The sequence below is a fragment of the Drosophila serrata genome, unplaced genomic scaffold (genome assembly GCF_035046125.1).
Source record: "Drosophila serrata isolate PLE 108 unplaced genomic scaffold, ASM3504612v1 contig_241, whole genome shotgun sequence".
NCBI lineage: Eukaryota > Metazoa > Arthropoda > Insecta > Diptera > Drosophilidae > Drosophila > Drosophila serrata.
In genome coordinates, this window is record NW_028257139.1 from 2891821 (window position 1) to 2906706 (window position 14886).

At 42.0% G+C, this 14886-nt stretch overlaps 2 protein-coding genes across 2 annotated transcripts; one reads left to right on the forward strand and one right to left on the reverse strand.

The window, feature by feature from the left end:
* Positions 1 to 269: 269 nt before the first annotated feature.
* LOC110188598 (sphingomyelin phosphodiesterase 4) lies at positions 270 to 3136 on the forward strand. The gene is made up of 7 exons (XM_020958360.2): positions 270 to 433; positions 490 to 789; positions 843 to 1669; positions 1730 to 2002; positions 2060 to 2375; positions 2435 to 2692; positions 2750 to 3136. Exons 1-7 carry the CDS (start codon positions 401 to 403, stop codon positions 3050 to 3052), a joined length of 2310 nt encoding a protein of 769 aa, XP_020814019.2. The 5' UTR covers positions 270 to 400; the 3' UTR covers positions 3053 to 3136.
* sad (Cytochrome P450 family protein sad) lies at positions 3085 to 5703 on the reverse strand. Its single transcript, XM_020958361.2, has 6 exons — positions 5309 to 5703; positions 4641 to 4850; positions 4320 to 4549; positions 3833 to 4191; positions 3561 to 3767; positions 3085 to 3496 (listed from the first exon to the last, which is right to left on the reverse strand). Exons 1-6 carry the CDS (start codon positions 5539 to 5541, stop codon positions 3176 to 3178), a joined length of 1560 nt encoding a protein of 519 aa, XP_020814020.2. The 5' UTR covers positions 5542 to 5703; the 3' UTR covers positions 3085 to 3175.
* Between the last annotated feature and the right edge of the window lie 9183 nt (positions 5704 to 14886).

Here is a 14886-nt window from a genome sequence, read left to right on the forward strand (position 1 = left end):
AATTTTAATTAATTTAAATTTAAAATGTAAGAATTGAATATTGATGTAGAAAATTTAAAAAAAATTCCCACGAAAATAGTATTTAATCAAACCACCTGTTGCTTTAAATTGTGTCTTTATGGGAAATCATATCAGTTTATTAATTTGCTTACTTATTATATAATTAAAGGATAAAAATGTAGTTAAGTAATAATATAAATATCTAATGAATAATAAAATAAAAAATTAGTAGATTCCTCATCGCACGCCGAAGGCAACGCGTTTCCAGCGGCAAGATCGTAAAACCAGGCGGTCACACTGAACCAAACTCAACGCCGGCTGCTTTTGTTTTTAAACGTTTTTAAAAAAAAAGTGAAATTTATAAATAATTTTAAGCGGGAAATACACACACCACCTCACCATGGCACAAGCGACAATACCAGAAAATCTAAATGTAAGCTAAAACCATCACTAAATCAATTTATGTATACAACGGAATGCTCCTTTCAGACCCGCCTGCTCACGGTACTCAGTTTGCCGCTGATGGACCGCCTGCACGAACTGACCATTCTGTTCGATCGCTGCTCCGTGCGGCAGATCCAGGAGGTATTCCCGCACATCGTGCACTCCATGTTCGGGATCAATGGCAATCCCCTGGGCTGGGGACTGCGTACAACAACGCAGGAGAACAGTCCCATGTACTTCCAGGCGTTGAATCATTTCTTCGGCGTGTGCGGTCCTTGGATGCACCTCTGCCACCGTCTGCTGGCCGACCAATATAAGTTCGAACTGGACATTAACCTGCTGCCGGTGAGTGAAGGTTATAGGATTGCAAGGATCAACGCTAATTAATCCCATTCCAGGGCAAGTTCGTTGCCATGCTTCAGGCTGGTCAGAACTCCATGTTCTATGCAGATCTAATCAACATTGACCCAATGCGGCATCAGGTGGCCACGCTCTCTCTGAATGCCTTCGATTTCTACGTCATCCACTTTGTGCTGCACGCCCTACAACCGTTGCACTCCATCAATCCCATTGCCATGCAAATCCACAACGTGCGATGCAAGACGATCTATCTGAAGCTCGTGGCCGAGTATCTTAGCAACTTTCTGCCCCTGGTTCCAGATGCCCGCATCGAGCCCGTGCACTTTAGCACCGGAGTGAAGGCACCACAGCCGCTACCCACTCAGGCCTTGCAGCCGCAGAGGCAGCCACGATACATCAGGATCCCTAGCTCTTATCGTAACGGGGGAAACGTTTCCGGTGGAGGTGTAAGTCCTAATACCAGTGGTGGCAGCGGGAACACCTCGCCCCAGTCCAGCAGTGCTAATGCCTGCTCTGCTCGGGCTTACGCGTGGCGATCCGAGTCCGTGCTACACTTCTTCGTGGATATCTGGCTGCGGTACGATATTGAGTCGGAGCATCACTTGCCTGGCAGCGATTTTGTGCGTGGCGTTCGCACCCTAGTCAAGCAGATCCACTTCTTCGCCAATGGAGCTCAGCTGGATCATAGTTCACTCTGCACGCTGCGCAAAGTGGCGCTTAGTATGGTGAGGGCGAGGATCTTAGCCTTCCTGTGTGGTTTGATCGACCGCTGGCCCCTGGATAGCTCTTTAATGGTGGTGCTGGAGCTCTGGCTAAGCTACATCCAGCCCTGGAGGTACACCATGTCGGCCCTGGACCACAAAATGTAAGCAAATGCTACCCTCATTCAAAAATCTGGAACTCTAATTTTTTCCTTCCACTTTAGTGCGGGTAGCCTTTCTTACAGGCCGCCCATTTCCTCCCACTTTGATTCCTTCATTATCGAAAACCTTATCGTGTACACCCACATCTTTGCCGTACTGTTGCCTCACTTTGAGCGTTTGGATTTCACAGTCTATCGTAATGCCTTTATGCTGTACCGCCTGGCGACCATGTTTGCTCAACACGATCTTGTGGAGCGACTACAGCGGTACGAGCGCCAGCATGCCGGCAACGCCTATGGCTTCGACTCACCTCAACGCCAAGTCCACATGTTGAAGTAAGCATAAGGATTGCAGTGTCTTCGAACGTGCCATTAATTTTACTTCCCTTTTAGCAAATCCCACTCACCCGGCGCCCAATGGAATAGCGTGGTCCCTGCCTCCCATACAGCCAAACTGTTTAGTCAGCCCATGCAAATGCAAATACAGAAGTTCCTGTATGAGATTAGTATGGCCCGTAACTCGGTGCTGCGGGAAATTGCTGGGTTGCGAAATGCGATTGCTGAAAGGCAGCGTTCGGATGGATTCCTCAAGAACATTTTCAACAAGCTGTTCCGCGACATCAGCCAGGACGAGGTGACTTTGCGCGAGTTTAGTCGCATTCCGGAGGTGCTGCGCCAGTGCATCGACGCTTTCTGTCGCACGTTTAATGTAAGTTCCATGCTCTTAAAATTAAAATTGGATATTTCTATATTTAAATCTCTCATCAGGTGGATCAAGCCAATCTATCTATGCATGAGACCCTGCCAGTGGAGCCATGCCCACCCGCCTCCTCTACGCTGCAAAACTTTAGTTTCTTCGACACCAGCGACTCACTGGACACCTCTAAGCTCAATCCACACCAAATGTCTCTCAATGCCTCCAATATGCAGCCCATTATCGATCCCGCCTTGCTTCCGATCCAAACGAATGAGTTGAGACCTGTGGTGAGGATACTGCACATAATCTCTGACAGCATTAACAACAAAGTAAGTCTTTCATGGATTTCCCCGGAGCTTCAGCTTACATCCTTTTTTTGCTTTCAGTACGGCAGACAGATCCAAGCATTCTACTTGCGCAACGATTACTGTGGAAAGGTTGCAAGGCAACTTCTGTACGCACCCATGACGGAGCAGTGGTTCGACAAGAGCACCGGAAACGCGGATATGCGGGAGAAGCTGGTTCCCCCGAGGCTTTGCCTGCGTCCACTGGGCTCGTTTCCTGTTCTTGCGACGATCTTTTGTGCCGTAATCCTTGGCAAGTTGCTTTGGGGCTCCTCAATCACTGGAGTGATGCTTCTCTGCTCAATACTAATGGTCTATGTCTTGTTTCTGGCGCTGTTTTCTTAATTTTCTAGACTTTATAATTTCATCATTGCGTGTAGTTGTGACATTTATATATTTTGTATAAAACTAAAGAAACTACGATTACAATTACGATTAGTGTTATCTGTTACGATTAATTAATGTGTATCACTCGGTTCGCGGCCGGAGGGCCAGTCGCAAGGTTTGATCGGGCACGGTGACCATGCGAAGTACACTGTCGACGGGCTGCTCGTTGAGGGAGCTCATCTCGAACTGGGCAGCGCAGCGGCCCAACAGGGAATGGAGCTGCTTGAGAGCCACCCGACGACCGATACACGACCGTTGCCCGATGGCGAAGGGCAGGCTGCCATGCGACTGATGCCTCTGCTCCGATTGGCCAATACACCAACGCTCTGGAAGCACCCGCTCAGGCTGGGCGAAGTGTGAGGCATCACGTCCGGCAGTATACAGGGAGAGTAGGACCAAAGTCTAGAAGAGAGACAGGGTAAGAGATGGCAATATGAGATCTCTCGGTAAACCCTATTTTACCCACATCTTTTTTGATAAAGTGACCGCCTAGCTCAGCATCCTGGGGCAGGGTGCGACCGATGAAAGGAGCCACGGGATATAAACGCAGTGACTCCTTGATTAGGCCATGCATTAGCTGTGAGCCATTGGTGGCTCGCTCTCTGGCAAGGCGTCTCTGGAGGAGCGGCTCCCGGGAGAGAGCATACAATGCCCACTGGCTGCTAAAAGCGGTCTGACGGATTGAGAGCTCGGATCAGTTAGTGCAATGCGAACTTTAGATAATCTACAACCCCTTACCGTGTCTCCTGCTGCAATGACCAGGTCCACGAATATCCGTTTAATCATCTCCCCGGGCACCTCCGCTGCCTGCAAGCGCTGATAAAGTGCTGACTCCTCGTGCGGCTGCTGATGGTCCAGGTCCAGCACACTGATGCAGTGATCGATGATAGCAGCACCCTCGCGCAGCACCTCCTCCACATTGGCCTCAAAATCGCGCCAGATGCGCAGGCGCAGCATCTGGGCCAGACGAGGCGGGAAGGTCATCAGACGCGAGCTATGTTCAAACACCTTGTGTACAATCTGGGTGAAGTAGTCCAGCGATGACTGGATCTTGGGGCAGGTGAGCACACTGTTGCCGAACATTATGCAGCAAAGCACTGAACAATTAATGGTTTAAGATATGTAAATAGTTATAGTAAATATAAGAAAAAGATTGAATAAATAACAAAGAACCCTCAAGCAATGTGTTTAATCTTAAAACCTCCAGGACACTTTCACCTCTCACCTTCTATGGACCAGCGATAGAGCTGCTGTTCGAGCAGTGGCAGCTCATAGTATCGTTTCTCGCCGTCCGTCTCCGCCGACTTCAATGCTGTCACCTTAATGGTTCTGGCTCGCCACTGCTCCACCATTCGTCTGGTACAGCTCTCAATATGCACGTCCATCCAATTCAAATTGCCGTTGAGCAGCAGGCGATTAAGTATGCGTCTGTTGTGCAGCCACTCGGCGCCCTCCCTGCTCCCCACGGCAAAGAAGAGAAATGAGATCGGTTCCGCGGACTCATTCATTTGCAATTCATCAGCCTCATTTGGCCCACTCCACTTACATGAAGAACAGTCCACGTTGGCAGGCATGCCGTTGGTTGTACAGTGTCCAGGCATCCGGCAGCGGATGCTGCGGATACTGACCCTCGTGCAGAAAGACACCGCGCATCAGATTCGCCGAAGACACGAACACTGCATCCTGGGTGCCACCCAAGCGCTCCCGAAATATGGGTCCATATTGCCTATGCCGGTCATCGATATATTTGTGGAGTCTTTGATGAGGGAGAGAAACAATTGATAAATTTTTTATAGCAGTGATTCATTTAACGGTTTTATGTACATTTTTTAAGACATTTTTAAACTCAAAACCGATATAACAAATAAGGAATTAATATGGATTTGATCTCTGTATTGATCTGATCTCGAAGATATGTTATATAGATCATCAGATCATTCATCAAACTAGCATTTTATTAAAATTTTAAAGCTTACATACTTAAGTTCAATTTGCACTTTGAATAGATTTAGATTTGTCTTATTTGTATAAATATTACAATTCTCTTTAATGCCAAGAACATTTCGGTTATTATTTTCACAATTTGATTTATTATATATGAATTTATTATTTATTTAATGGTTAGTTTTAATAAACTTCACTTTGATTTTTTAAATTCACAAATTAAAATCCTTTTTGCGGACACTATCTAATTTAAGTTATAGAGTTATTTACTGGGTGGCTCCTCCGGCAGCGATTAGATCCAATAGCGTTCCCACCACCGGCAGACCCCGAACTTTTGGTATGGGCAAGTATTTGGCAACCGGCACTAACTCCTCTTCGGAACAGGTCCTGCCCTCGGGGGCGTTGACGCGAAATAGACTCAGACTGAGGATGCGCACCAGGAGCTCGTCGAGCAGGTGACACAGCCAGCGCAACGGTCCCGGCCGCTGTCTCTGCTCTCCCATCGCCCTGGCTCAATGTGACGATCCCAGCGGGGGAGGAACCAGTGCACACCTGCTCCTGCTCGGCTCTGCTGCAATGTGCTGCAAGGCTGCAAGGCTGTTGCACGGCACTGCTTTGAAACGCGTCCCGACAAAGGGCCAGGCCGGGGGCAGACTGACTCGATCCGCCGGCCAGAGCGGGCCTTTTAACCCATCGAGAGCCGGAGACCGTCGATCGGGTAACGGCAATCGGTGATGGTGATCGGTGATCGGCTACCTGCGCTGTCCGCTCACGACCATTGCGAGCATTTTGTGTGATTGATATATGCGCAAATCCGATCGGCAGTTGGACGCCGCCGGACGACATTCGCCAGACACGCTGAGTGGACACTAAATCCCAGCTGACCATGCAAATTGTTAGAGAGTGGAGAAGGAGGAGTCGGAGACCGGAGACAGGAGAATAGAGTTCGAGTGAAAAAAACTAAGTTAATTTCCAGGGGTTCTTTCATAATTACGAGCTATATGTGGTAATTGTAACCGGAAGATACCATAATATATTGCTTCGTTATATATTAATAATTATATAATTGTTGAGCAATAATTATTATTATTTTTTATGAAGTTTACTTCTATACACTTAATGTTTATTGGCCATTAGCTAAAACCATTAACATGTATGATGAATATTCCATTGAAGGTTCGTATTAACTTACTTTAAGTTTCTCACAGAATTTACCAATTATTTTTTATTTACTTTATTTTCTTTGAATAGTATCGTTTATCTTAAATATTATTTTTCCCCATTTTAGATTTTATATCCATATTTATATCAGGATTTGTTTGTTAAGGTTTATATTTAGAAGTCTTACTTTGTTTTCATAACGATTACCTTTTACAATAATAAATAGAATAATAAATAAATAAATAATGGAAAATAAATACCAGAAACCTATTTCGTTTTCCGACATTTTGTCGTTCAGTGTAGTTTTATCCGTTAAATATGAAATTTTCGAAGTCGACTTCAGCCAGGGGATGTTCGAATTTTCTAAAGCAAACATCAAGAGCCAAGCCTGTGAGTGAGAAGAGCACGACCGATGTGTGTCGGTTGGTTTTGTTAAATTCAAATTTATTTTTGCGCGCCTTCATTTATTATTTGAATCAGAAACAGATAAATGGGAGAGATATTTACAAAAAGACAATTCCATCCAGCCCTTTAAGAATTTTATCACACCATAACAAAACTCACACACTTGAAAAAGAGATTTTGAAATGGATTTATAGTAGGTTTTATTTCTTATATTGTAGTACTTAAAAACCCATGTATATAAATTGGATTTTAAAATATATTATTAACATAAAAACTAAAATTAATATTGACTTTTGTTGGTAAGCAAGTATTTATTTTTGGACAATAAAAACCAACCGAAACTGATATATAGTTTCGGTTTTAGAGGCCGCCAATATATCACATTTATTTTGTTTTATTTCTATTACAATTCAGTTAAAGTCATCATAAACAATATATATGTATTACAACATAAATCCTCCTCAGTTTATTCCACATCTGGCATCAGTGTATTTTGTTTTTAAGCCTCAATATTATTTCGTGTTACCTGGCTGACACCACAAAACTCGCACTTGCCACCTTTTTAGGTTTATTTTTTCTATATATACACCGACACACAGATTTTGAACAATTCGATGGCTATGGAAGAAGGGATTGTGGGACATTAATGGCACCATATTTGGCATGTTTCAGTTTAGTTGGCACCAAAAATAAATCAAATACGAAACACACAAAAGCTAGATAAACCCAGCGTCAGAAAGTTGACAGTAAAAGCACAAAACAAACAGCAAAGAAGACGAGGGGCGAAACAAAAGTCCATAAGCAATGGAATTTATTTATTAATAGTTAGTATTTTAATAGTTGGCAATTTAATAGCATGCAGTCGTGATCTGAGACTCAACTCGATACTTCTTGACGAAGGTTGCGAGGGGAATCCCAGGACTTGTCAAGGAAATCGCTGCCATATTTATGGTATATTAAAGGGACTCCCATTGTTCTTGGTTGGGGGAGTCGGAAAAGGGTTGAAATAAATAAATATTGTTTTCTGTCTTTGCGGCAGCACACGCGACATGCATAATAATAAAAATAATAATAATACCGGAGGAAAACTGAGAAGGGTTGTTCCTTCGTTCGGTGGAACCGCAATTCATATAAAGATAATATAAAATAACATGGAAAACGACAAATAACAAAATGAACAAGGATCCCCGCCAAGCGCCCCTCTTGAGCTAATGCAATAATAAGAGTGAAGCTCCGAAAGGGCATAAATAAAAATGTATAAAAAGTTGGGGCCGTAGGGCGGGAAACAAAGCTCAAAGCAGCATGACGCCATTTTGAAAGTGACGCCTTCCGCTTTTATTGCCAACTGCAGGGGGGCGGGGGTGAGCGTGTGCTTAAGAGCAGAAGGAAGGAGGTTTCCGCGGGAGACCGGAAGTTGGAAAGGAGCTGTGCAGGATGGGTGGAAGGACGAAGAATGGGGTCGTTGTAGGCTGCCAGTCAGGCGGAGTTCACTTTGAGTAAATGGAAGACTGTCTTCTCCCACTTGGCGGGAAATGGAAAAGCTGAGATGAATGAGCCGGCATTTCCCTGCCCATTAATATTGTGTCTGAAGTGTTTGGATGAGTTTAACGAGTGTCAGACGTCAAGTAACTGATTTGATTTGATGTTTGCATTTGTTAAATGGCCTGCAACTAAATTGAAAACAGATTTGCCTGTCTGCTTTAGTTTGCTTAAAGAAAAATAAACTAATATGAACTGTAAAATATGGATATAAAGGACACTAAATAATAAACTTAAGTATAAAAGTCTGCAACTATAGTGATCATAAGTTCTAGACCTAATTAAATTAAATCCTGATGGAAGATTCTATCCCATTTCTAAATGCAAATAAACTCTAAATCCTGAAAGCTCCTTCAGGCCACAAGGCAACCACCAGCTGAAGCCAGGACTCAACCGACACTGCTGGTGTATCCTGAGCGGGACGCAAGCGGAAGTCCTTACAGCTTTTGCATATCCTTAAGTGCCACTAAGTGGTGCTATCATTCTTTCATATGTATGTGTATATATGGGGAATGTGATGCTTATCGCACTCCACCGCAGCATTTGTACACGAACGGAGATAGGGATTGAAATACACTTGGATTTGGGCATACAGATACTCTGTGCATCCTGCATATATCCTGGCTGTGTGCGTGTGTGTGTGTCTGTGCTTTTCAAGTGCACGTGTAGTTGTTGATTCCCCTTCCTTCCTTCCTTCCTTCCGCATCTCTAAAACTCGATTCTCTGCGGTTTTTGTATCGCTGACCATGACAGAATTTCACTCTCTCTACCACTCCTCTATATATGTACATATATTTTTTCTGCACCACTCCAAGGGTCCTCTATGGCCCTCCTTCCCTTTATGCCACCGAAATCTAGCCACCGCTTCACCCCCACGGCTCTGCTACCAAAAAGTGTCCAAAACATAAATGACATTTATATTGGTTATAGTATTAGAAGGAATGCTGGCTGGCTCTGGCTCTGCCCCAGAACCTCACGTATACGTGCCAACATTTTGGGTCATAAAAATGTATACAAAAGCAACAGCAAACAAAGCTTAAGCAGGAACAAACAATTTATAGCACTGGCAGAAAGGAATAGAGGTCAAGCCATGAAATATGAGAAATCGCACGCATCTATGTACATAAAGTGCGTTTCATAATCGGATGACAGTTGAGCAGTGCAATATGAGAGACACCGTATAACATATGGAGCAGCAATATGTTGTTGATATCCCGAAGCATAACTTTATTTATCTGGCTTAAACGTGAGTCCATCAAACGACAGATTACGTCAAAGTTTGACTCAGATACTTAAAGGTTTTGAATAAATAGCTTAGGTTTAAGGCAAAGTACTCTTAGCTTGTCATTTTGTAGAGCAAATCTAAGATAGAAACATAAATATTTTATGGAGAAACTTATTTGCACATACAAACTAGTTACAGTTAACAGTTATTAATCATGAATATATAAGATATATATGGTCGAAAATGACTCTACACTGTGTATCAGGCATCTGACTATTCCTTGGAATTTTCAAGTTTCCAAAATTATTTCATTTTAAATATAACAATTCTTTAAAATACTGTTCCTTATGGAACGTGGTGTATCGTTAAAACGAACATGTGTTATAACATCTCAGCGTCTACATTTAGAATCCTGTTAAGCTATTGGAAACTTTGACCAACAAAGAGGTAAAGGGATACAACAGCGTTAGGAAAAGCGATGGCAATTTTCTGGTCACGTGGCTCAGCAGCGTGAGCCTCAATACCAACCAGCCTTCAAGAGTCAGAGTCAGGCATTGCGTATACGCCGTGTGCGTCAAAACGCAAATGTCAAAATTGGCCAGGCTAAAAGGGTCGCGTTGGCCGAAAAGCGACTGGAACGGGCATTTGTCCAGGAGCTAGAGTGTGTAAGAAGGCGTGCCAGTGGGCGTGACTGGATGTGGATGTGGATGTGGATGTGGATGTGGATCTGGATGGGGAGTATCGTGACCAACTCGGCGAGTAGCTTAGGCTATATGCGTGCCTTTGGCATATTTGTGTTACCAACGCACACCCTCGCCTCGATTCAGTCTGCCAAGAGGTTGGGATTGGAGGTGGAGGTTGTGGGTTAAGGTGGAGTGAGCGATAGCAAAGAGCAAGTTCAATGGCTTCCCTCATAAATCCATCGCCGCAGCCAATGCAAATAAACAAAGGCTTCGAGGGAACGCAAAATGAGAAAAGCGAGCTTCAGTCTCAGTCCTTGGCCCCCCACAGCAGGCAATATTCGCAGTTGAGCGCATAGATAGCCAAACAGCAAAACAACAAACAACAAGGACAGGACGACGCACAGGATGCATGCCATGTGCTGATTAAAATCCCAACTTCGCGTAAAAAGGGAGCCAGGTGGAGTCCGTGCTCCGGAATTCACTATGTTTACAGTTTGGCCTTGGCTTCACGTAAACTAATATGTATTTAAATATTTACGTTTATGTTAAAGTCAGTAACAAATATTATAAATTCTTAAAGCCTCAGCATATGTTTTATACCAACCATCTTTTGTGGTATATATTTGCTTAAAACATACTCTTACGAGATCTTAATAGAAAATGTTAGTAAAGTTGTCTTAAGTCATTTAATTTGATATGTTTTTCTTTTGTAAGGGTATATGTCCAGGAGTTTCCCCAAAATTGTGCAACTCCTAACGACCTGTAGGTGACAAACTTTCCCAGTTTTTTTGCTTCTCACTTTGGTAGGATCCTACTCCTCTGCTCCTTTTGGTCCTCCATTTTGTAGATTTTTTTCAGCAAACGCTGGCAAAAGGGTTTTAGTCCTGTGAATTCTTGGATTCCTTGGCTCAGTCATGCACGACAAGGGGACCCAAAACATAAATACAAAATCATTTTTTTTTTTTTTGGTTATTTTCCGTTGTTGTTTTTCGGTTTATTTTGGACTGTTTTAGGTCTCCGAGCCTTTGCTGTCCTTGTCCTTGTTGTTGTTGTTTATCCTGTGGGCCTAAATCATATTAATGAATTTTCTTTTAGTCATGTTTCGGACCTTGGTCAAACCTGGCCCCATGGGCTAAAAGTGGAAGTTTTTTGGGTGACATTAATTACGCAAAATTAAATTTGATATCCTCGCATTAGCTGGGAATCAAGAAACGTACAAAACTGAAACGCTTCACCGAGTTTTACTTACTTTTAACGGGGGAGTTTTAGGTTTTATTTTGTTGTATTTGTTTTTTTTTGTGGGTAAAAGGTGAATGGGGGGGATGTTGGGTGCTTTGTGGGGTCGCCACTTGAGCGGCTTAGCTTAATTTATGCTTTAAAAAATAATAAAAGAAGGGGAGAACAAGGAATAATAATTGCCTGCAATGCGAAATCCGCTTTTGGTCATTAGCGGAGAGCCTTTTGGCCGGGTGGAAAAGGGGTAAGCTTTCGGCCAAAGGACGAATGCGTGTGTGTGTGTTGGGGGAAGGGGATTCCCGCTGAATTTATTTGAACCGCGCACTGCGGACCTCATTAGCAATAGTTTTGTTTGGCTTTGTCTGGTTTTTGGTTCAGTAGTGGAGTTGCTCCGTGAATGTTTATTTTAACAGGGGATACTCCCCTCTCCCCTTTTCGCAAAAATACAGGCATAAATCATGGCCCCAGCCTGCACTGACAGCTGCGGCGCCATCATTGATGATGATGGGGGATTGCGTCCTGGGGTCCTTATCAGTTAGCCGGCACTATACCAATACCAATACTTGGCTTTCAGCTGTGGGCCAACTAATTAGCCCACAAATGTGCGACATCGGGGAGGCCATTGTGGAGGGTGACATGCAGCGGTGGAGTTCTGGACAGTGTCCATAAATAATGGCAGCTAATTTAAATGTTTCGGTAAATGGGAGAAGTTTTCACAGATCCATGGATTAACAGCCTAGAGATTGGTCCAATGTTTTGTCAAAAATGTTGGATTTTCACGTTTGAAAGGGGGTCATTATAACAGGGGAATCAACTATCTGTAATAAAACGAGTATAAAAGAATAGAATTTACTTAAACAAATTATAAAGTATTAAATCATTCTTTCTATTTGGTTGAGTCATCTTTTAAAATGTATTCCTATTCCTGAGTTATTAAAAGAGTAGAGAGATAAAGAAGTCCTTATGGAGTATATAACATTTTCATTGAAAGAAAAGAAAGAAGTCCTTATAAATTTTATAAGAGTGTTCTTAAATTATCCATATTTCGTTTACGTTTATATTTAAGTATTATTTACCTGTTCCTTCATTTTATTTGATATAATTTCTTATTTCGCTCATCCTGTCATCTTTGTAGCTTAATATCATCCTTCAACCATCCTAACAGTTATTTTTTCAACTTTTATTAATTACTTTTTAACTACTTAACCCTTTCTTCTTTGAGTTTTCAATTAAGGAAGTACCTTCATTTAAAACTCCACTTACTGTGTCATCGTTTTTCTTCTGCCACCGTTTCCATTACAATTATTATTATATTTTCTTCTTTTTCCTGGGTAAGTTGCCATGCCTACTATTGCAATTTTAATGTCTAAGTTTTCTACCTTCCGGTCGGTGCTGTCAGGTGTCCTTGGTAATACTAACCCATTTATTTGGCCCCAAACGAGGAGAATGATGAAAAATATGGTACCGGATGTTTTGTTTCCCCTCTCTTACTCACTCACTCACTCAATTCCTAACAGGAGCTGCTCCTTTTGCCTTTGACTGGGCGATGGGGATGCGGAACGGAAGAGAAACGAGGAACGTTGCTGGATTGAAGCTGGTTAAACGAGGAGGCCAATCAAGCTGCATGAGTGCATCCTGCTGGATCCCAGCTGCAGCCAACTCGCATCCAACTCGTACACACACACACACTCACACACAGTCGCACCGTGGAGGAGAAGGAGACACGTGTGTGGCATCATCATTAACGGCACAGAAAGGATCCTGGCTTGCGGGTAAGGGGTACCGAGACTTACTCCTTTCACCTGACATCCCCTCCTTTCATAGACCTCTTGTCTTTGCTGATTGCCTGCTGCTAAAGACACCAAACTTGCTGCAAAAAGAGGCTTAAAATAGATAAGTCTAAATTAAGGCAGTTGATATTCGATCAAAGACCGATTTCGAGTGTATCTTCTTACTATATAAAGATACAGTTGAACTTCTGTGTATCGAACTAAGTTTGCTGTAATGTATTCAAAAAAGTTTAAATTGTCTTTTTGTGTTGGGAGTATTTTCTACACATTTATTTTTGTCATATGTACATACTTGCTAATGATTACATTTTTAAGAAGGATAACTACTAGAATAATAGAAAAAGCTTAGAGTTCTTGACAGTCTGCTTTTTATGGCTGTTTCAGATACAGATATAGGATATTTTATAATCCAAAATAGACAGTTGGTAGTGGATCAAAGAACAATTTCGATCTGCTGTTTAACTTTTATGTCACAAACTTAGCAAAACTAGAAACAACGTTTGCTTTAATATATTCAAAAAAGTTTGAATTGTCTTTTTGAGTTTGAAATTTACAAGTTCCAAGTTTTAAAGTGCTTATTATCCAGAATTTTTAAGTCATGCTTACATTTTGATAATTACATTTTTAATAAGGATTACTACTATAATAATAGAAAAAGCTTAGATTACTTATTTGACGCTTCGGTTTAAAACTGTTTTTGACTCTAACAATATATCTTAATAATATAATATAATCTAAACAATAATATTTTTTCCATTTGGAAATACAATAATATATTCCCAATATATTTACTAATTAACCACAGATATATACATATATGTATTTAAGGAACTATCAAAGTTTATAATTCCTGTTCTAAGTTCAGTTTATTGCCAGACTCTGTGAGTTAAGGACATTCCAGGTTAGGTAAGACTTATCATGGCGAATCTGCCAGAGATATATGTGAATTGAGATTCCGAGTTGAATTCGATTTCGATCCAAAGCGGAATACTGAGTGCGGTAATTGCATATTCCGGGTTAAATCAGCTTATCCCAGTCGAAAATGCTAATTTGTTCGTGCGTGTGTGTGTGTGTTTGTATGCGATGCATTTTCTCGTGTGTGTGAGTGTTAAGCCGAGCATGTATAATTCAAATCAAAATTAATTTGTTATTAGTTTTGCAACAAACACACATTACACACACACAGACACACAAGCAGAAGCAGCACAAGCAACAGGCCCAACAGACGTTGGGAAAAGCATTGGAAAAACTTTGTAAACCAATAAGTGTGGCCAAGCATAAAGACTGTCTCATTAGCAACTATGTTGCCGAGCAAGACTGAGAGAGATAGAAAGCATAAAAAAGAGAGATAGAGAGACTGAGCTATAGCGTCTTAAAAATTTGCATAAAACACTAAAAATATCAACGACAGCAAAAAGCAACAACACGCGGAAAAAAGTAAATATAAAAAACAACTAGGAAAATAAAAAAATATGGAATTCAAATAAACCTTAAAATTGACTTAGTGACGAAGGCAGCGACAGCAACAACAACAACATCATCGGTGACAGCAGCAGCAGCAGCAGCAGCAAAGAAAAACAATGAAAAGGGAAAAAATATAATTAAGCTTCGTGACAAGACATCAACAAACAAATCAAGCAGCGAAGAAAAATGAAAATGAAATGTAAATGGGACGAATGTCCGTCTTGGAGGCAACAAGGAAAATCGAAAGGGAAAGCTTTCTATGCTTAAAGAAGTTGTGTTTTTCCGTTTACTTAAAATAGGTTCGATCGCAGTCGTTCTTAAGTCTTCGTATTTATTTATACCATG

Excerpts from the sequence above, each read along its gene's own strand:
- LOC110188598 (XM_020958360.2), top strand. The coding sequence starts at position 401 with ATGGCACAAGCGACAATACCAGAAAATCTAAAT. Across the intron at positions 434-489 it reads CAATACCAGAAAATCTAAAT|ACCCGCCTGCTCACGGTACT; the intron begins GTAAGCTAAAAC and ends TGCTCCTTTCAG. Across the intron at positions 2,693-2,749 it reads CTGACAGCATTAACAACAAA|TACGGCAGACAGATCCAAGC; the intron begins GTAAGTCTTTCA and ends TTTTGCTTTCAG.
- sad (XM_020958361.2), bottom strand. The coding sequence starts at position 5,541 with ATGGGAGAGCAGAGACAGCGGCCGGGACCGTTGCGCTGGCTGTGTCAC. Across the intron at positions 4,851-5,308 it reads GCTGCCGGAGGAGCCACCCA|ACTCCACAAATATATCGATG; the intron begins GTAAATAACTCT and ends CCCTCATCAAAG. Across the intron at positions 4,550-4,640 it reads CAACGTGGACTGTTCTTCAT|GGAGGGCGCCGAGTGGCTGC; the intron begins GTAAGTGGAGTG and ends CGTGGGGAGCAG.